Raw genomic sequence first — 22,217 nt, 5'->3', positions numbered from 1 at the left:
CCACGAATATTTGCGTCTAAACTACGCAAAATTGAAAGTACTGAATGGGAAAAAGGTAAATAAATTAGTGTCTAAATAGTATATATATTTTATTAGACATAGAAACTTAATTGAAAACATTCAAAGTCCTGCATTTTCGCCATTAAGAAGAGAGGAGGTGTCCGAAGAATATAGAAAACATGTTAGCTTTGTACCTAAAATGAATCAAAACTAAATTATGTAAACAAATAAAAACCAGTCTGTCAAAAATGTTCTGTTATTGTAAACGTCAAAAAATTTTCACTATAATTCGCTGTTGGGTACCCCACGAGCAAAAAATTTCCGATAAAATACCTCCGTTGCCATGGTGATCTGTCAAAATAACGTATTTTGATTGGTTCAACATTACAGGTGTGGAATTTTCAATAAAATAAAATTGGTTTCCATGACGACGATTCAATACCATTGTTAACTGATTTGACTTTTGAATATTATGTCAAAATAATTCTATTTGAACGAATTATCAGTAGTAATTGCACAAGAGCTCTAAAATTCTATATTAATTTTAGAGATCGAGTGCAATTTGTTGCGATTATTTCATGAATAAAACTGTTCAAAACCAAAATTTTATTGTAATTTATTTATGTAAGTACAAATTAGTACAATTAAACACACAGTTGTTATAAATATTTTACGGTTGAAAGTCATCACTTTTATAATTTTTAAAACATTAATTGTCATTAATGTCACTGAATGTATTTTTTCATAGCAACGAAGGGCATCTGACGTAATATACTTGACGACGGGAAATTATCAAAAATTATCAGTCTAATTTAGATTTCTGTAGCTTTCTATTGGTCAGAATCGCCAATGAATGAAATAATCGCGTTAATTTCATTAAAGCATGAACACAATAAGATAAATTTGAAATGCATTAAGCTTTGTTTTTAAACGAAGAGGAGTAAACTAAGAAGACATATTCACACCCAAGAAAGTAACTAGAAATATCACCAAATACATATTATTTTTTGGTTGATCATATCGACCTTTGACGGAATCCATAAATACTGTACACTTTTTTTATTATCCAACGTGCTTTTTTTATTATCCAACATAAGCGAATGAATCAAAAAGCAAAATGTTAAGAAAGCCTAAGGCTACAGTTGAGTTTTAATTTCAATATTTTATATTCGCTAGAATATTCCACAGGGTGTTAAAAACTTTGAGGAAAGAACACACTATCATTATTACACCCGGTATACAATGACACTTATCTGTTTAGCAACAATATTATTACATCGATATTCTTGAAGAATAAAGCTATAACATATTAAAAAAATCACTAAGATCGGACAACAGGTGTAGGAAATACGAGACATCAAATATTTCCCATTTTTAAGGTGGTGCGTTAATTTTGATGCTTAGTGTATTATATTATTCGTCCGCTATAATTTTTCCCATGCGTCATGATCAATGAACTGTCAATACGGATGGAATGGCCCTGTCCCATTCAAATAGTGAAGCGAGATTGCCACCAACATACAAGAGAGAGGTTCTAGAGAGAGACAGACAAGGTGCTGGAGAATTTGACAGTCCGTGTAATTTGAGTTGCCTATATAAATGGACCCGATTGAATCAGTATTGACAGTTCGTTGAATGGACCTCATATTTTAACTTTCAGGGCTGATTGGCAGTACATACATATTTCAAAATTTAAATACTTTTTTGTATGTACAGAGTAAATAGAGTATAGAGTGCCATACTTGGTGTTTAAATCAGTTTAAATACTTTTCAGAATTGTTATTTGTATTTATCAAAACAAATACCTACTTTCCTAAAGTATTTTTGAGTTAAATAATTTTAAAACTATTTAAATACTAAATTAGTGACTATTTTATATACAGTGAAGAAGTCCTTGATTATGTTTTTGTTACTTTTATATTTAGAATTTTACTTTTATATTTCCCCGATTTAAGTTGATATAGGCAACTCAAATTACACGGCCTGTCAAAGTTTCCAGCACCTTGTCTGTCTCTCTCTAGGACCTCTCTCTTGTATCGTGGCTGCATTAATTGTCTTCGTGCCTATTCCATCCGTATTGACAGTTCATTGGTCATGATTCATTTTCAAACAAAAGTCAAAACATTGAGTGAAACGAACGTCGATGTGTATATACATTTTGTATACTGTATACTATATACTAATACACACATCGGCGTACGTTACACTTTATGTTTTGACTTAATTTGTTTGAAAATGAATCGTGACGCATGGGAAAAGTTATAGCGGACGAACTATACTAATAATACGTCGCTAACGAGTTCTAAAAACATCTGTTTTTTTATATAAAAATAGACTAAAAATCTAAAAATTAAAGGAATAACGCAGAGAATACAAAAAATCACTGATATAACTTAATTAACATATGAAATGCCAATAGTGTCAAAATTTTATAAATGTCATTAGTGTCAAAATTTCATAATGGTGGAGTAAATTTGCCTGAGTTTGGACCAATTACAAACAAGCATTACGGCGCGGTAAATTTGAATTACTCCTCTTGGTTTAAAAACAGACTATAGTAAATAATATCTTATAATTAGATTATTGCATTTATTTATTATAATATATTATAAAGCCATATTACAATTTTTAGCCGTATTGTATTTTCGCACAAAATTTATTTTCCCAAACTAGTTCGGAAAGGAAAATGTGCAGGAAAGTGGCTGTTTTATCACGGCCGTAGAAAAATAACTATTTTAGCAGCTTAGATCTTAATAATGATGATAGGGAGTATAATGCTCTATTTACCGCAGCTATCCTTGCTGAGACCTCTTTTTCTATGTGGTTGTCATTTTTGATTAACACCCCCAGATATTTAAACTCTTTTACTACTTCAAAGTTGTGCTCATTAATAGTTATGTTCTGCCTAACTTTTGGTCTTGGATTTTTGGTTACGATCATGTATTTCGTCTTCTCTTCATTTATTCGAAAGCCCAGACTACCGGTTTCTTCATTGATTTCTGAAAACACCTCTGTCACGGCTCTTGTAGAGTGAGCGACTGCATCTAGATCATCATCAAAGTCTAACAATAGTTTTGATCCCCGATTCGCAAATCCTCCTGTCAGTTTAGATGATATTTTACTTATTGCATGTTCTAAGGCCAAGTTGAATAGCAACTGTGCTAAGGGGTCTCCTTGTCTAAGATCTAAGCTTTATTGCCTTATCTTCATTTCATCCCATTTCTTTTTTCATGCATTTTTGCATTATTTCTTAAAGTTTGTATCGTCTCTGTTAATTGGCAATCCTTTTATTATGACATTTACCTTTTCCTTTATTTCTAATCTCTCTAGCTAATCTCTCTAATCTCTTTTTTTTTATTATGTAACTACACTCTTGGACAAAAATATTGCATATTTTGAAATTAACGTGTGATCTAAAAATTTTTGTGCTGCCCCAAGTGTCATAAAAATAGGATTTCTTTCCCGAATGCGATGCTCTATTGTATCATATAAATGGTAGGTCGAAGCCACGGAAATGGATGCCATCAGAAGATCGATGAGAATGTCAAGAGCCGAAAGAATAAGGAATGAAGTAATAAAACAACAAATGGGTGTAGAGGGCACTATAGTTGAGGATATTGAAAGAAAACAGCTCATATGGTATGGGCATGTGAGCCGAATGGGGGACGAAAGATTGCCTAAAAAAACTATGATGTGGCAACCCCCAGAGAAGAAAAAACGAGGACGACCACCACAGAGCTGGAATCTGGGAGTTAGGAAAGCGATTAGCGCTCGAAATCTAAATGAAGACCTAACTCAGGACAGAATACAGTGGCGTTTGGGAGTCGGACAACGTCGTAAGACGTTATAAAACCGAATATATATATATATATATATATATATATATATATATATATATATATATATATATATATATATATATATATATATATATATATATGCAAAAAGAATAAAGCTTCTAGCAAAGCTTGCTATTGCTTTTATGAATTAAAACGCCATAATACATGGCATTGGAGCACAAATTCGTCAAAACTTCCGTGATTTAACTGGTACCAATAGACTGATATATCGATATTTTAAGGTCTCCCTCTCATCAGTCAGTCGAGCTGGTACTACAAATTAAATCACGGAAGTTTCTCTGAACGTCTCCAAAAATTTCGCCACTCTAGTGGCAGCTTACAGAGGCGCCATCTCTTTTGATGGCAGGGAACGAAGACGATTTAATAATACCGTCTCCTATCCTCTGAGCTATCGGAATGTGCAGAATGTGCAGTTTTGACGAATTTGTGCTCCAATGCCATGTATTATGGCGTTTTAATTCATAAAAGCAATAGCAAGCTTTGCTAGAAGCTTTATTCTTTTTGCACATTCCGATAGCTCAGAGGATAGGAGACGGTATTATTAAATCGTCTTCGTTCCCTGCCATCAAAAGAGATGGCGCCTCTGTAAGCTGACACTAGAGTGGCGAAATTTTTGGAGACGTTCAGAGAAACTTCCGTGATTTAATTTGTAGTACCAGCTCGACTGACTGATGAGAGGGAGACCTTGAAATATCGATATATCAGTCTATTGGTACCAGTTAAATCACGGAAGTTTTGACGAATTTGTGCTCCAATGCCATGTATTATGGCGTTTTAATTCATATATATATATATATATATATATATATATATATATATATATATATATATATATATATATATATATGAGCAATATTTCTACTTTTCGGTGAATTTTGTGGGGAGGGTCCTCGGATTTTATTCAAATTTTAGTATGTTATTGGACTTATTGAGAAAACGTCATCCTGAGAGTTACAGCCCCCTGGGGGCCTTAGAGCCCTAGATAGGGCCCGTCAAAGACCCAAAAAAGGTCGTTTTTGCCGTATATTTGACAGGCTGTATATCGGCTCCCATTTAACCGATTTTGACTTACCAAACGTCATTGTCTTTGTAATTTTAAGTAGTTTTTTCAGTGACAATTTCAAGGCTTTAGTCAATAACCCTGATTTTTGGGACCATTTTAAGTAACGCTAAAAATTTCAAAAAATTGCTATTTTCAAAAATTTGTTAAAAATCTAATTTTAATCCGATTTTCTTTTTCTGGTCGGCGGTTTAAACGTAATAAAAAGGTCTTTAAAACAATATTTCAAGAGTTAAAATCCGTTCGGTAGAAGCGGATATACAACAGATTGAAAATGGACATTTTTGTAAAAATCGCGTTTTTATGGATTTTCAAAGTGCTGACACGTTTTGGGGTATATATTAAATTGTACCAAAATTTTTTTAGACGTAACTTTTTATATAAATAATAACTTCGTATTGGAGATTTTCTTGGCCCGGGCCTCTATCTACCTTATATAACCCTCTAAAAATGAGTATTTTGTTACTCAAATGAGGTGACTTAACAAACAACTTACGGCCTATTTATATCAATCAGAGAGCCTGAAGACTTTAACTATTACGGATTAGAAAAGTAGAGATCACAATCTTTTATTTGAGGGCTCACACAAACTTCTAGGTAGCCTAGAAGTACAGTTATGATATTTCAAAGTCCTAACTAAAATTAAAGTATCAATTCTGTGAACGCTACTAAGTGCCGCTATGGGTGAAATTTGTTAACTATTTTAGGCACGATAAGAGGCCATAACTTAAACAATAAAACCTAAAAGAAAACGTATGAACACTATACCGTCACTTTTTAGAAGCACATACCTCGACAGTGGCGCATCAAACTTTCCACTTATGAACGGGATAAATAAATTAAAAGGTACCCTTCCTTACACCCAGAATTCAATTTTGTTAATTTTTTAAAGTTCTACGTTATTAAGAAATAAAACTCAGTGTAATTTTAACACACCACCCCCATCCCCCTTCCCCCACCACCAAAAAATCCAAAAAACTGTTTTTTAGGGGATTTTTGGTGATTTTCCCTATTTTATAGACTTCAAAATAGATTAAATTAATGTTTTTTTATAGGTTATATGTTAATTGAAGTAACTGTGTCCTGTAGAATATTTAAAAATTGGATAAATACGTTGAAACCCCCAAAAACCCCCTCGAAAAACAATTTTTTGGATTTTTGAAGATGGAGAACCTTACGGAAACTTCTGAAATAAATTAGAAATATAGCATTTGATAAAATACACAAGATTAAAACAAAATAGTCCAACAGCCATCCCCAAAAAAAAGTTTTTCGTTTAAAAGTTTATAAAAATAAAAAAATAATTTTTTTTAGGTTACGTCACTCAACCTACGTGTCTATAAAAAATAGGCATGTTTTGTAAAAGCCACAAGTATGCGTGTGAATTTTTTGAAATTTTAAAATTGATTACATCCCACCTAAAAAAAATAAAAAACGAGAAATGAACTTTTTGATGGTGGGGGTAGGAAAACAGGGGAGGCGGGTTGAAATTACACTGAGTCTTATTTTTGAATCACGTATAACTTTAAAAAATAAAAAAAATAATTCTGGGAGTGAGGGAGGGTACCTTTTAATTTATTTATCCCCTCCATAAGTAGAATGTTTGATGCGCCACTGTCGAGGTGTGTGCCTCTAAAAAGTGAACGGCAGAGTGTTCATAGCTTTTCTTTTAGGTTCTACTATTTAAGTTTTAGGCTTTTATCGTGCTTAAAATAATTATCAAATTTCATCTATAGCGGCTCTTAGTCTATAAAAGTAGCGTTCACAGAATTGATACTTTGATTTTAGTTAAGACTTTGAAATATCATAACTGCACTTCTAGGCTACCTAGAAGTTTGTATGACCCCTTAAATAAAAGGTTTTAATCTCTACTTTTATAATCTGTGATAGATAAAGTCTTCAGGCTATCTGATTGATAGAAATAAGCCGTATATAAAAAGTGGCAAGAAACCAGATCCGACACAGATCTTCAAAACTATATGGTGGCGAAAAAGGAAGCGAAAGTAGCAGTAGCAAAAGCCAAAGCAGAAGCGTATTCAAACCTATATGATCAACTTGATACCAGGGAAGGCGAAACGAAGATATATAAAATAGCCAAACAGAGAGCAAGGAAAGCAAAAGATTTTAATCAGATTAGATGTATCCGAGATGAAAATAATAAAATACTAGTTCACGAAAGGGAAGTCAAAAAGAGATGGAGAAAGTACTTTGACAGCTTATTAAATGAAGAATTTGACAGACAGCCTGTAGAGTCAACAGAGACAGTAGCAGCAATGGTCACCAAAATAACCAACGAGGAAGTGGCTCAAGCACTTCAAAAAATAAAGAAAGGAAAAGCGGTAGGACCAGATGATATTCCTGGGGAAGTATGGAGAGCATTGGGAGAGACAGGAACAAGGTGGCTAGCAGGTCTATTTAATAGAATTATGGAAGTCGGACAAATGCCAGACGAATGGAGAAGCAGTATACTGGTACCTGTTTACAAAAACAAGGGAGATATACAACAATGTACAAACTACAGGGCTATAAAACTGCTTAGCCACACCATGAAAATATGGGAAAGAGTAATTGACAGACGGATACGTGAAGAGACCGAAATATCCGAGAATCAATTTGGCTTTATGCAGGGTAGATCAACAACAGATGCAATTTTCATTATAAGGCAGTTGATGGAAAAATACAGGAGTAAAGAAACAAACGCTCATATGGTATTCATTGATCTTGAGAAAGCATATGATAGAGTTCCTCGAGAGATTCTGTGGTGGGCACTCAATAAGAAAGGAGTCCCTGGTGAATATGTAAAGATTGTGAGGGATATGTATGAGGGAGTAACGACTAGTGTTAGGACAGGTGTGGGAGAGACTGATAAATTTCATGTGAAAGTAGGATTGCACCAAGGCTCTGTGCTTAGTCCGTATTTATTCTCATTAGTTTTGGACCAGATAACAGCGAAACTACAGGGTAACATTCCATGGTGCTTAATGTATGCTGATGATGTCGTGTTAGTAGGAAATAGTGAAAGAGACTTAGAACAAAAACTGGAACAGTGGAGACAAGCTCTGGAGGAAAAAGGTTTAAAACTTAGTAGGACAAAAACAGAGTATTTGGAATGTTCATTTAAAGATGGAGCTACTACAAATAAAATGGTATCTTTGGATGGGGAAATGATTGTGAAAAGCAATAGTTTTAAGTACCTAGGATCGGTATTACAGAGTAATGGAGAAATAGATGGAGATGCATGCAGTAGAATTAGGGCTGGATGGATGAAGTGGAAAGAAGCGAGTGGTGTGTTGTGTGACAGAAAAATTCCAATGAAGCTGAAGGGAAAATTCTATAAAACAGCCATAAGACCGGCTATGATGTACGGAACTGAATGTTGGGCAGTGAAAAAGAAAGAGGAACAACGAATGCATGTGGCGGAAATGAGAATGCTTAGATGGATGAGTGGAGTGACAAAGAAGGATAAAATTAGAAATGAGTATATTAGGGGAAGTCTAGGTGTGGCACCAATTGATGCCAAAATGAGAGAGCATAGGTTAAGATGGTTCGGTCATGTTCAACGTCGAGACGTTAATCACCCAATACGAAGAATAGCTGAAGTGCAGATTCCTGGAAGGAGTAGGAGAGGAAGACCAAAGAAGACCTTGGGGGAGGCGATAAGGCAGGACATGTTGGTAAAGGGGATTAACATTGATATGACCCAAGACAGAATTGTGTGGAGAAATGCAATTAGGGAAGCCGACCCCGCATAGGGATAAGGCAAAGAGAATGATGAGAAATAAGCCGTAAGTTGTTTGTTAAGTTGTCTCATTTGAGTAACAAAATACTCATTTTCAGAGGGTTATATAAGGTAGATAGAGGCTCGGGCCAAGAAAATCTCCAATGAAACGTTATTATTTATATAAAAAAACTGCATGTAAAAAAATTTTTGTACAATTTAATATATACCCCAAAACGTGTCAGCACTTTGAAAATCCGTAAAAACCCCATTTTTACAAAAATGTCTATTTTCAATCTGTTTTATCTCCACTTCTACTAAACGGATTTTAACTCACAAAATATCATTTTAAAGCCCTTTTTAATACCTTTAAACTGTCGTCCAGAAAATGAAAATCGGATTAAAATTAGATTTTTGACAAATTTTTGAAAATAGTAATTTTTTGAAATTTTTAGCGTTACTTAAAATGGTCCCAAAAATCAGGGTTATTGACTAAAGCCTTGAAATTGTCACTGAAAAAACTACTTAAAATTACAAAGACAATGACGTTTGGTAAGTCAAAATCGGTTAAATGGGAGCCGATATACAGCCTGTCAAATATACGGCAAAAACGACCTTTTTTGGGTCTTTGACGGGCCCTATCTAGGGCTCTAAGGCCCCTAGGGGTCTGTAAGTCTCAGGATAACGTTTTTTAAATAGGTCCAATAACATACTAAAATTTGAAGAAAATCCGAGGACCCTCCCCACAAAATTCACCGAAAAGTAGAAATATTGCTCATATATATATATATATATATATATATATATATATATATATATATATATATATATATATATATATATATAAAATTTGTATAATCGGATTTAAATTTAATATGGGCTATATAGTAGCCAATATAATTTTTAAATTGAATCTCATCAAGGGAAGTATTCACTAGTCGACGGCCGTCTTAAGCATCCATGGCGCCGGGATGCAAGACTTATCTTTGCGCCTCCTTTTGTCAGAATATTTTAGGTATAGTCTGTAGGAACGCTAAAATTAAAACAAATTATCTTTGCTTTCTTAATTCGCTAGTTTTTTTTTGTAAATTTAAACAATATTTTTTTTAAAGTTTTCTTCGGAGCTTCTCCAACTCAATATATTTTCCAAGAAAGAACAAATATAATTGTGTTTCCTCGACATTTCAAATCTTTAAAATATAAAGGAAAAGATTCCTCTCATTGGCTGTATTCGCGGTGTGCAAGTACTTGGAAGGGAAACGAGAAACGACCGTGCGCGAGTCGCGGAGAAATATTGCAACTATCTTAAATAATTCATATTGTCAATTGAAATTGTCAAATTGACGTATATTTCATACTTTCTGTCATTGAAGCAGAAAAATTATATATTGCTCCACAATATTGATATGATATGCAATTATTATATAAAGGTAAAAAATTAATTGTATTTTGCTTGCAGTACTGCATTTTAATAACTAATTTTATTTACTACATACAATTGTTTACGTTTGCATAACATAACCTGCATCTTATTTTTTCTTATTATTTTTTTTGACTATGGCCTTGACAATTATCCAGCAACCAGGACTAATATAATTGGCCAATATAATTAAAAGTGCGAATAAAAGTACAGAGCGTAGAAATAGAGGTCGCTTTGCCGAACTTGCACGGTCCCAATACCATAATGAAAAACTTACTAAGGAAGTAAAACCTCACTTGTAGGTAAATGGTATATAGATTTATTAAAATTTTTATCTAAAATGATCCAAATTGGATTGAAGTGGGTACATCTACGGTACAAAAATCACACAAACGTTTTCGGACCAATCAGTCCATCATCAGGTAGAAAACTTTAGATCCAAAGTATTTGGAACTAGCTACATAGTTAGGTCAAAAGACCTTAATATTACAATAATCAAGCCATTTCGGCTACAACAATGTCGACAATAAGTCGATGTTTCAAGAATTTATAAATGTAGTGTAGTTCACTAGTAATTTTAATAAATTTATATACCATTTACCTACAAGTGAGGATTTACTTCCTTAGTAAGATTTCAAATCTTTCTCTTAATTTTGCAATGGCAATGTCCAATAAATATTAATAGAACTTAACTTTAAAATATTGTTTTGGGTCTAAAAGAGGCTCGTCTACAACTTCAGTACTTAATTGAAATGTCTTTTTCGGGGACGAGGACGAACAGTACAGAAAATTTAGTTTAGCAATATAGTTCTTTAGCCATTGATACTAAGCCAATTAATATTTGCTCAAACGCAATGTCAGTGTGGTCATTGGCTAAATATTTACTAACTTGATCAAGCATCTTAACAGCTTCCGAAATAATAATATCGCTCGTTTGCAAAGTTTTGCTGAAAATATTGTTCCATGACATGACATAGCAGATAAACTTTAAGTTGTTTAATTTTGTCATCAATTTGCTTGCGATGTTTCTTGTGCCATTGTCGTACTTGTGCATGCATCGTAAATTTTCCCCATATTAAAACAAAATATTTTTAAAGAATCAATTCTACTCTCCCATCGCGTATTTGAAAGTGGTTTTAATGTAATTGTGGGTATCTCATTCATTATGACATTCCACTGTAATATTGATCCTAAAAAAGCATAAATTTCTTGAACAATTAAAAAAATTGTTATTTCCAATTAGAATTTAGCAGCATCATTTAGCACTAAATTACTGCTGTAAGCTGCACAATGAACATAAAACGCACGAGGATTTATGTCTAAAATGATTTTTTTTTCGAAGACCAATCTTTTTCCTCTCATATTTGCCCCATTATCATGTAGTCCTGTCGCCAGGGGGGGTACAACGGCCTCCTGTATTCAGATGGACTTACCCAAGTTTTTATTATGTATTTTGGCCCGTAGAACACGAATTTTTTGGGTAACAGTTGATCCGGATGTAGATAAGATTGTTAAAAACAAAGAAGTTGAGGAATTACATAACAGCGATTTCTCGCAAAACAAAACCTGTTTTTGTATTTTTTGGGCCATTCTAACCAAAAAATGTTTCTACAAGTTTTTTCGTGGGATGCATAGTTTTCGAGATAAACGCGGTTGAACTTTCAAAAAATCGAAAAATTGTAATTTTTGAACCCGAATAACTTTTGATTAAAAAATAAAATAGCAATTCTGCTTACCGCATTTGAAAGTTCAAGTCAAATTCTATCGGCTTCTAATATATACATTGCTAAAAATTTATGTGTTTATTGCTAAAAAAAGCTATAAACACATAGTGTTTCCCGTACCTAATACATGCGTTTACATGCATGCTACGTAGAAATAGCCTCGCTTGCACTTGTACCTACTCTATCTACTCGTTCGATTTTAAACGAGAAATCATTGAAAACATCACTCCAGCACTAGGTGTTTATACTTTTGTTTAACAATAAAATAATAAATTTTTAGCAATGCAAATAACTAAAACCGATATACTTTGACTTGAACTTTCAAATGTGGTAAGCAGAATTTCTATTTTATTTTTTAATCAAAAGTTATTCGGGTACAAAAATTGCAATTTTTCGATTTTTTGAAAGTTCCACCGCGTTTATCTCGAAAACTATGCATCCTACGAAAAAATTTGTAGGAACACTTTTTGGTTAGAATGGCCCAAAAAATACAAAAACATGTTTTGTTTTGCGAGAAATCGCTGTTATGTAATTCCTCAACTTCTTTGTTTATAACAATCTTATCGACATCCGGATCAACTGTTACCCAAAAAATTCGTGTTCTACGGGTCAAAATACATAAAAAAAACTTGGGTAAGTCCATCTGAATAAAGGAGGCCGTTGTACCCCCCCTGGCGACAGGACTAATGTCCTTGGCCTCGTAAATCATCTAAATCATAATTCATTAATTTCCAAAATTCTAACAAATAATTTGCTAATCATTGTCCGGTAATAACAGTAACCGGTAAAGAAACCTAGAAAATGCTCTCTAACTTCGGCAAGCTTTGTTGACGGATTCATATAAACGAACCTAACAACAATATAGTATAAATATATAGTATAAATATAGTAGTAAACTAATCACGAGTGTATGTAAATTTTGAGCATCTATATTTTTTTTTGTCCTACAGAAAAACAAAAAAATGCAAAATATTTAAATAAGCAAAACCTACATTTTTTTACTCGGAGATTTTTGGGATCTCAAATAATTTTGAAAAAGGCATTTTTTTGCAAAATAAGAAAAATCACTTTAAATAAAACCAAATTTTTTAATTTTTTTACAGATATCTAAGTAATATCTAAGTAATATCAACATTACATATATCTAAGTAATGTAACTAAGCGGTAACGATTAATTTTATTTGGGATGCTAATTAGGAGATAATTTTTACGATTTTTTTTTACCAAAAAGAGAGACAAACTTTATTTTGAGCGTAACTTGCTTACAATAAAAAAATAAAAAACAAAAATAAAGCTTTTTTATGTTTAAAAAAGCTGTAATGAGATTTCCCCGAAAAGTGTTTCATTTTTTGTTATGTCACGTTGCAATATTTGATTTGGAATTTAACGAATAAGAACCTACTTTTCATTAGGTACAACTCTGCCTCTACTGGGTATACAGACATCATACCTACACCATTTTTTGCACTTTAAGCTTTAACTTTTTTTAAGCATTAATAGCCTTTGTAGAAAATACCGAAAGTGCACTTATATTATATTTGGTATTTGTAGTTTTTTTAAGGAAAAGAAGCGCAAGTTTTAGCCTAACAAGTGTTCGGTTGCGCCCCTTGGACTTGTCGCCCGGGTGCCTTGCACCCCCGGGTTGAGACGGCCCTGCACTAGTCTACTGACATGAATACCTGCATCATGGTGCATTAACACGAATTTATTATCCAGTATTGCTGGCAAATGGCGAAACATGATCTTATAAAATGTTTTTAATGTACATATCAGCTGTCATTCCCCCAATCACCTCCACAAGTTCGGTCTCTTCTTTCCAAGAAATACCACTCCATAGCACTATGCCGCCACCACCAAAATTAACACTCTGTATGAGGTTACATATGGCATACCGTACACCATATGGAAGCAAAATTGGCAAAACTTCGTCTACAGAAGAGTTGGCGAACAGTATGTCAGTTATAACCTTATACAGAGCGTTAGTTTTGGTGGTGGCGGCATAATGCTACGGGGCGGTATTGCTTTGAAAGGACATACCGAACACGTGGACGTGGTTAAGCGAATGCCAACCGATATGTACATTGAAAACATTTAAGAAGATCATGTTTTGCCATTGAATATGACATATTGGTGTTAATTCACGTCTTCTTGCCGTTAGCATAGTGAATACTTACCTTGATGAGATTCAATTTAAAAATTATACTGGCCAGCATATAGCCCAGATCAGATTTATATCCGATTATAGCATTTATATGATACTTTAAATAAAACGGCGCATTCGGAAAAGAAATCATATTCCTATGAAACAGGGAGGCCAAGGATAACAGCACAAAAAAGAATGTGTGTGTACTTTGTACGCACGTATACTCCATCTAATTTACTTACCGTTGCACGTCATCCGCGTCATAGCCCGTGACGTCATATGATACCAACACGAAATATTTAGGCGGTAGGTGTGTTCTTTTTTAGAATCAGTTTGCCGAGTACACTGGTATTACAGCCACTAGACATATGGGCCATTCCACGCACATACTCCTGTTTTGGATTACTTCGACAACGAATATTTTACTGTGCAACATAAGAAGTACGAAAGTAAATGGCGCTAATAATTATTCCAATAAACAACAATGTAATTTGCAATTTACTTTCGTTCTTCTTATTTTGCATAGTAAAACATTCGTTGTCGAAGTAATCCAAAACAGGCGTATGTTCGTGGAATAGGGTATATTATCTTAATGTTAACTTAAAGAAATACACAATAATATGTTTCATTTAATTTGTATAAATGGATTATAAAGCGTTTTTATGAAGCACATTTGTTCGGAATACACTGTAACTATAATCGAACGAAGGTGATATTTTGGCATAAATTGGTAACATTTATTTGACAGTTGCGGTGATGACACTTCATATTTGTTTATATTCTTTACTAAAAGTATTTGTTTCATTACATTTACTGTTTTTATTATCTACTTTAACGTAAGATTATAACTTAATTCTTGTTTTCTATTTCTAAAGTTTTTATTTATTTACATTGAATATTAATTTGTTTTGCTGTATAATCCACTTCCGCAAAAATTATGTGATGTATTTTATTTAAAATGAATTCAAGAATTTTTTGTAATTGGGCAACAATGTCAACTTAGATCTCTAACGTAGATAATGACGTGCATCGGTAAGTAAATTAGACGGACTGTAAGAAGTTATACTTCTATTATAATATAATCTAACTTCATATTATGATTTCAACGAAATCAATATACCTATCTACTTTAAACAGTTTTTTGTATTGTATTTAAATGTTAAATGTATCATATTATGATTTCAACGAAATCAATATACCTATCTACTTTAAACAGTTTTTTTTGTATTGTATTTAAATGTTAATAACCATATACAAAACCCTTATACAACCAGTGTTGACATATGGATCGGAGACATGGACCATCTCCAAGGCAGATGAAAACCTTCTGCTTATATTTGAACGAAGGATCCTGAGAGGCATATTCGGTGGCATCTGTGAAAATGGTATTTGGAGGAGGAGGTACAACTACGAGGTATACCACAGATATAAACATATATTTGGTGGAAAAGACGTAGTATCTCTTATAAGAATAGGACGACTAAGATATGCAGGACATTTAGCAAGATCACAGCATAACAACCCTCCTAGAAGAATCCTTATGTCACAACCTGTGGGAAGTAGAAATAGGGGTAGGCCAAAACTTAGATGGAAAGATGGTGTAGATGAGGATGGGAGAAAAATAGGCGCAGCAAACTGGCAACGGTTGGCAATGGATAGGACTGACTGGCGTAATAGACTTGGGAAGGTCGAGGCTCTTTCATAGGGCTGTAGCACCATTGATGATGATTTAAATGTTAAACTAATTTTAGAAAAAAAAACTTTGTCAGGATTCGAACAGGGGACCTCTCAATCCCTAGGCGAATGCTCTACCGATCAGGTACCACCGCTTTTGTATTCAGTCGATCATTTCTCGGACATAATTACAATCACGGTGACAGATACATTAATTGAAAATAAACATTTTCAATAATACTTATAAGGAGGAAGACAAATCCACAGACATAAAAATTATAATAAATATATTTACTAAAAACACTAATAATATATTCTTTTCACGCACACCTTATTTGCGCTACATAACTTAAAAGATGTAACGACTAATACCATACTGTCGGTGTGGGCATGCGCCAGGGAATGTAAAAATTCACCCTCGTGCCTAAAGGAGTATAACTTCAAAAATTTCATTCCACATACATATTCAATATTTTTGTCCGTGAGTATATTTTCTCATTTCTGAATTTTAAAAAGTATATACCTATATATATTTATTTATTTACTTTACAGACATTCAAACGCCGTAGAACCTCAACCAAATTTAAAGAGACCTCATGTCCAGGAAGCTGAAGGACCTGCAAATAAAATCACCAAAGAAGTCCACGAAGACGAAGCTGCTTGGCTCAAAAGAATGTTGGATATAACACGAGGAAGAAACAACTGTGAATCTACAACAACCGAATCTCTAACGAATGAAAACAATTCTTCAACAGAAGAAATAAATGCACTTAAGGCCAAACTTCTAGTTATAAAAAACAAGATAAAGGAGCAAGATCATCAGCTTGAACTCAAAAATTTAGAAATTTCACATTTGAACGAACTTCACACTAAGAGCTTAGAATTAGAAAAAATGAAATTTGCACTACAGCTGCAAATGGTTGAAAATAAAAACTAGCTTTAGATGGAACTTTAGTATTTTATTTACCATGGTTTTCTACTACTCTGCATGACTGATGCGACACCTAGCGGCTTCACCTGACATTTTTGGAGATCACAATTTGAGGTTAAGCATATTATACATGCATATTGTGAAGTTGCAAATTATTAATAATTAGATTTTTAACGATACTTTTCCATTTTATGTATAAAATGGACGTGGTATGTATTAAGAACTGGATTTCTAAAAATTTATCACAATAATTATTATTTCAACCTCTAAACGGAACAGATAGGGAAAAATCCATCCTCGTTTTTAAACTAGGAGGAGTAATTCAAATTTACTACTCTGTAATGCTTGTTTGTAATAGGGCTTTTTATCGCTTCTCATTTGTTTCGGGCACTTGTCATAATATAACATATTATGTCGTATAATATTAATATATCTACGTCATACCCCGATATACCATACCAGGGTGAGCACCAATTGATGCCAAAGTGAGAGATCATCATAAGGTGTTTCTGATGTTTCTGAAAGGAGGAGAAAAGGGCAAACAAAATGATCAATCAATTTATTTACACACTATCAGTCTTTTGAAAACATACACCAGTTCCCGTTTTGATTTATTTTCTATTCTAAACAAAATGATGTTAGTAATAAAAGAAAAAAGTTGAAAAATCGTTTATTTGTTAATAATTTTACAGAATCTAAAACAAACGTACAAAATCCCAAACCCAATATTTGATTAACTTGAAATACATTCAGGCCTAGTATTGAACCATTATTACCAATTTTATTGAGTATTATTTTAATTTAGAAGTTTACCATCAAAAAGATCCATCCTCACCAAATGTCGATTTTGTAGCATCCTCAATAACTTCTTCCTCTTCTATACTAATTTCCCTATTTTTGGGGCTCTCCATAGGATTATCAATGTCTGTTCCATTGCCTGTTTCACTCATAATGTTTCTGTACATTTCCTCAAAGTCTTCATCAGTTTTTTCTTCATTGTTTATTTTACTCCCTTCTAATTTATAATCCTCATTGTTACTTTCATCTGTCAGTAGTGCTTTTAGGTGCATAAATTCATCATCTTTTCCCAACTGCAAATATGAAGCTTTTTCTTTAAAATCTAGCTGTCGCTTTTCTTCCTCCTGGTGTAATGTTGATAACTGTGCGTCTAAAGACTGTAGTCGTTCTTTCAACAAAAAGTTATTTAGCTGTTCAATTTTATCTATTAAGTTAGGTTCTTTGTTTGTGTCGATATCTTTTTCGTTGTTTTTTTCATCCAGTGTAAATTTTTCTAATTCAAAGTTAATATCTTTTAATCTTTTCTCCTCATCTTCACTAAACATATATGCGTTTTTCAATTTGTTTAAGGTAGTCGTGAAGAAAGAGGGTTCATTACTGTTCTGAGGACAATCTAAATCGTCATTTTTCAGTAAGACTTCTAGTTTAAACTTTTCTTCATCGGTTAAGGATGAATTTCCAAGCATACCAGCTTTTGCTAATCTGATATTTCTCATAATAAAATCATTAGGTTTACAAACTTCTTTAACATGTCTTTTCTCATTGCACACACCAGCAATCTTGTCCTTCTCATCGTCTGTATCCAGAAACTCGAATTGGCATAAATTTAGAAATAGTTCGTCGTCTTTTCCCACCAGTTTATTACTCGCTGCGATTTCGTTACACATTTCAAACTGGGTTTTTAATCTTTCCTCTTTTTCTAGTTTATATTCGCTTATCATCGTGCTGATTCCGTCATCAAGCTTCTTAATATTACTTAGTTGTTCTTGCACTTCAGGCGTATGTTTTAAATTTTTGAATAATTTTTCTTCGTCTACATCTAGTTCTTCTGTAAATTCTAAATTCTGTAGTGCTGGTGTATCTTTAAGTCCATTCACTTTACCCATCATTTCAGAATAGAAGGAATGAAACTCTTTTAAGAAGTTTTCAGTTGTTTGGTTTTCGTCCACCATTGATATCTTAGAAGTACTCTGGTTCTGGTGTTCAAAGTCGAAGCCAAAGGTTGTGAATCCTGGAATAGTAGAATTTTGTAGGTAATTATCTAAATAATTTACGTGGTCTATATCAAGTAAATCTTCCTCGTCATTTGTACTTTCACGAATTGCTGTGTACTTTTCATAATCGTAGTCACCATCCATTTCCGTGAAGAATGGTGAAATATATTATTGAAATATGTCAAAATTAACGGAAAATATGACAAAATAAACTTGTTTACTTCATTATCTCCAAAACAACGAATGTAAGGCATGCTAATGAATTCTAAAATTATATGGATTTGTTTGATCGATAATTAGGAGTCTACGTCATAATTGGTTATTAGTTTCGAAAGGAGAAAAATACTTTATATTTTTTTAACATTAACAATACGGAAAAAACGAAAAACTAACATAAAATCAACTGGACAAATCTTTGATATGTATTTATTTGGAATTGGAATATTTATAAATTTAAATCATGTGGCTGAATACCCACATAGAAAAAATAGACATTTGACATGAAAATAGAAAAGACAGGTGACGTGTGACGTCAAAGGCATGGCATTATGGCATAAAAAAAACAAAATGACCGACTGATTGGAAGTTGGAAGGAAGAAAAGCAGTGTGAAAAATTCATAATTTAGATAATTTAAGCTTTTATTAATCAAAAATGAATTCACTCATGAATTATGGTAATGGTAGTGATGATGATCTGGATGATGTTGCCGATGAAGCCTCTGTGGTATGTTTAGAATTATTTTTATTAGTAAGTTGGACGTTTTCTGTCCATGTAGATATTGATCAACATATTTTGGATTAATTATTTAATCGGTTTGCCGACTATATATACAATTATTTTTACTATTAATTGGGTTTTCGGAAGTTTAGGCACATGCATATATTGAATATGTGATAATACAGCTTATAACACTAACGTTTTTCTGCATGTCATACTCAAAAAAATAAACAAAACCAGTAAACATAAAAAATTAAAATCAAACATTGCATTACATAATTATAATAAATACCAAGTTGAGTTTGATTCTTATGGGTGGAAGTTCCTATTTATTATTGATTATTAGGAAAATTATATTAACCTTAACTGCTACAGAAAGTAGCAGAAGTCATCATCATCAGTGGCTCCACAGCTATTTATGAGCTAAAGCCCTGTTCAGAACAATCCTCCATTCAGCCCTGTCTCTGGCAACACAATTTTCTGAGATATACTGCCACTAAGATGCATGTATACTACAACTATTCTGCATTAGAGCGCATACTGAACTTACCTCCTCCTGAGGTACGCAGAAAACAAAGAGACTTAATAATTTTATTTAAAATTATCAAAGGGCTGTGTAACTGCCCCGAGCTTCTCTCCAAAATATCTCTCATTTGTCCGCAGTCGTTCGACTAAGCAGGTGCAAACCTTTTGTTTCTTTTCATAGATTCTTATAACACATTTATTCCTAGAACTCTTCGATTAGCTAACTCATTAAATAACCTCGAAATTTTTAATATATCAGTTTCCCCCTTTAAAAACATATTTCTTCCCTAACTTTTTAATACTTTCGGCCGGAGCTTTTGTATTGTGATTGTTACATGACCTGTATGTATTAGATAACTCAAAACCGTTATACCTTGGAACATTTCTGAATTGATTTGTGTTATCTTTTGTTTGTAATTGTACTGACCTATATGTTATCTTATTCTTTTTTTTTTGTAACTGTACTACTCATATAATTATTTTTCTCAAACCACTTTGTTATGTTATATGATGATAATTTAGAAAACTGTAACATTTATATCTGAATAGGGCCTGCTCATTAGGGTGGTGCGAAAAAAGTCAAGTTGATAATCCCGTATCGCTATAGTGCGGAAAAGTTGCGATTGGTAATTACAAGAAAAACAAAACAAAAATTATTAAAATCGGACTTTATCTTCCGATCCCGCAATGGGCCTAAAGATTATGAAAAAAATGAAATTTTACATTTTTTTTCAGAAATTTTTATTTATCCTCCATGTACGTTTTATTTATCGCTATAGTAAAATTTATTTACAGTTTGCATGGTTGAGTAATAAAAACAACAGTTGTACGCATCTAACGAATATCTTCCGATCCCGCAAGGTCAATCAAAATATATAAAAATTTGAAATTTTCGATGATTTTGATGAATTAAAAACATTTAGTTATCTCATTTTTCTCCTACATTGTGAAGTTTTTCGCTTGTTTATATATTGTATGACAATACTTAAACAACCCAGAACTCACAAAGAAAAGGTGGTTGCACTTCTAGCTCCACACACACCCTTCTCTCCAACCAACCAATGAGTGTGATTTTTACATTATTTACATAGTCAATTTCTTTTTCATGCTTGTATCCAGCTTTTAAATGTCAACTTTGTATTGTGATTTGGTGGTAGAATCTGGCAGCATGGACCTTATTGGTTTAAGTGTTGTCCTTATGAATCCATCTCTTGATTGGGGCCCACATACATTAGACCAGGGGTGACCAACTTAATCAGTCTCGAGGTCTACTGTCTGCCTTTCTAATTCTCTGCGATCTACCAACTAGGAATTTTCGTAATATTTAGGACAGGAATAGGTAGGTAGGTAGATAATTTTTTCTTACCATCGATCAACTGACCTAGGGGTAGCGATCGATGGGTTGGCCTCCCCTGCATTAGACAATGCTCCCGTGACCAACGTTAGGCACCTCTCATCAGCTTGCGTGTGTCAGGGATAGTTTTGTACATTACAGTCTGGTATGTCGCCCGATGTAATGCAAGAACTTATATCTGCATTTGACACTTCGAAGAAGTGGTAGAGAAGATAGTTTTGCAACAGTCTGCAATAATTTTGCAACATTATATTCCAGTGTATAATTTCAGTTTAGTCCCGTGCTTCAAAATTTTAAGTAGTAGGGAGAAAGGAAACACATTAGAGAGCTAAGGAGAGTGTTAAAAGCCGGATAGACTAAAGCCAAGGGCAAACTTATTAGAAATTTCATCCCTTCTACTTTAAATTTTGAAGCACAGGACTACACTGAAATATTATATTAGAATGTTGCAAAACTATCTTCTCCACCAGTTCTTCAAATCGTTTCAAATGAAGATATAACTTCCTACATTATATCAGGCAACACGCCAGACTGGAATGTACAAAACCATCCCTGCCATACGCAAGCTGTCTAGCGGTACATAGAGTTGGTCACGGAAGTATCGTCTAATGTGTGTGGCAATCATTCAAGAGATGTATTCATCAAGGCAACACTTAAATCAAGGTCCATGCTGCCAGATTTTACCACCAAATCAAAATTCAAAGTTGACGTTTAAAAGCTGGACACAAACAAAAAAAAAAAGAAATGTACTATGTAAGTAATGTAAAAAACACACACTCATTGGTTGTATGGAGAGAAGGGTGTGCAGTACCGGCGCTAGGGTATCAGGCGCCCGCCTGCAAAACTAGCATAGGCGCCCTTTAGTTTCTTTTAAATTAATATTTTGTATCACACCAGCAGAAAAAAGCCCATTTTGGCGCCCCCCTAACAAGGGCGCCCCCTGCAGTGCATCCCTTGCTGGCCCGTTATCGCCGGCCCTGAGGGTGTGGGTGGAGTAAAAAGTGCAACCACCTTCTTGTTGTGAGTTCTGGGTCGTTTAACTATTATTATACAATATTTAAACAAGCGAAGAGCTTTA

The 22,217-nt window shown here is 33.5% G+C and overlaps 3 protein-coding genes across 5 annotated transcripts in view; 2 read left to right on the top strand and 1 right to left on the bottom strand.

Annotated features, from left to right (window-relative positions):
- Nucleotides 1-16,548, top strand: part of LOC114326470 (uncharacterized) — a 31,716-nt gene extending 15,168 nt beyond the window's left edge. The window contains exon 4 of the mRNA XM_028274859.2: nucleotides 16,152-16,548. Within this exon, the coding sequence (XP_028130660.1) occupies nucleotides 16,152-16,536 (385 nt within the window). The 3' untranslated portion in view covers nucleotides 16,537-16,548. The remainder of the gene's footprint in view (nucleotides 1-16,151) is intronic.
- Nucleotides 16,549-17,184: 636 nt separating this feature from the next.
- Nucleotides 17,185-18,979, bottom strand: LOC114326432 (uncharacterized). The gene has a single exon (XM_028274804.2). The coding sequence runs from the start codon at nucleotides 18,684-18,686 to the stop codon at nucleotides 17,346-17,348; it is 1,341 nt and encodes a 446-aa protein (XP_028130605.1). The 5' UTR covers nucleotides 18,687-18,979; the 3' UTR covers nucleotides 17,185-17,345.
- Nucleotides 18,980-19,085: 106 nt separating this feature from the next.
- Nucleotides 19,086-22,217, top strand: part of LOC114326442 (U1 small nuclear ribonucleoprotein 70 kDa) — a 58,135-nt gene continuing 55,003 nt past the window's right edge. For 2 of the 3 annotated variants that reach the window (XM_028274850.2, XM_028274841.2), the window contains exon 1: nucleotides 19,106-19,266. Coding sequence is in view for 1 of the 3 variants with exons in the window: in XM_028274816.2 (XP_028130617.1) it covers nucleotides 19,195-19,266 (72 nt within the window). In the remaining 2 variants the exon portion in view is untranslated. Of the gene's footprint in view, nucleotides 19,267-22,217 lie in introns of all 3 variants that reach the window. The other variant, XM_028274816.2, reaches the window with a different exon arrangement.

Source organism: Diabrotica virgifera, chromosome 3, assembly GCF_917563875.1.
Source record: "Diabrotica virgifera virgifera chromosome 3, PGI_DIABVI_V3a".
NCBI lineage: Eukaryota > Metazoa > Arthropoda > Insecta > Coleoptera > Chrysomelidae > Diabrotica > Diabrotica virgifera.
Note: the sequence above shows the minus strand (reverse complement) of the source record. Positions and strands in the feature narration are given on the sequence as shown.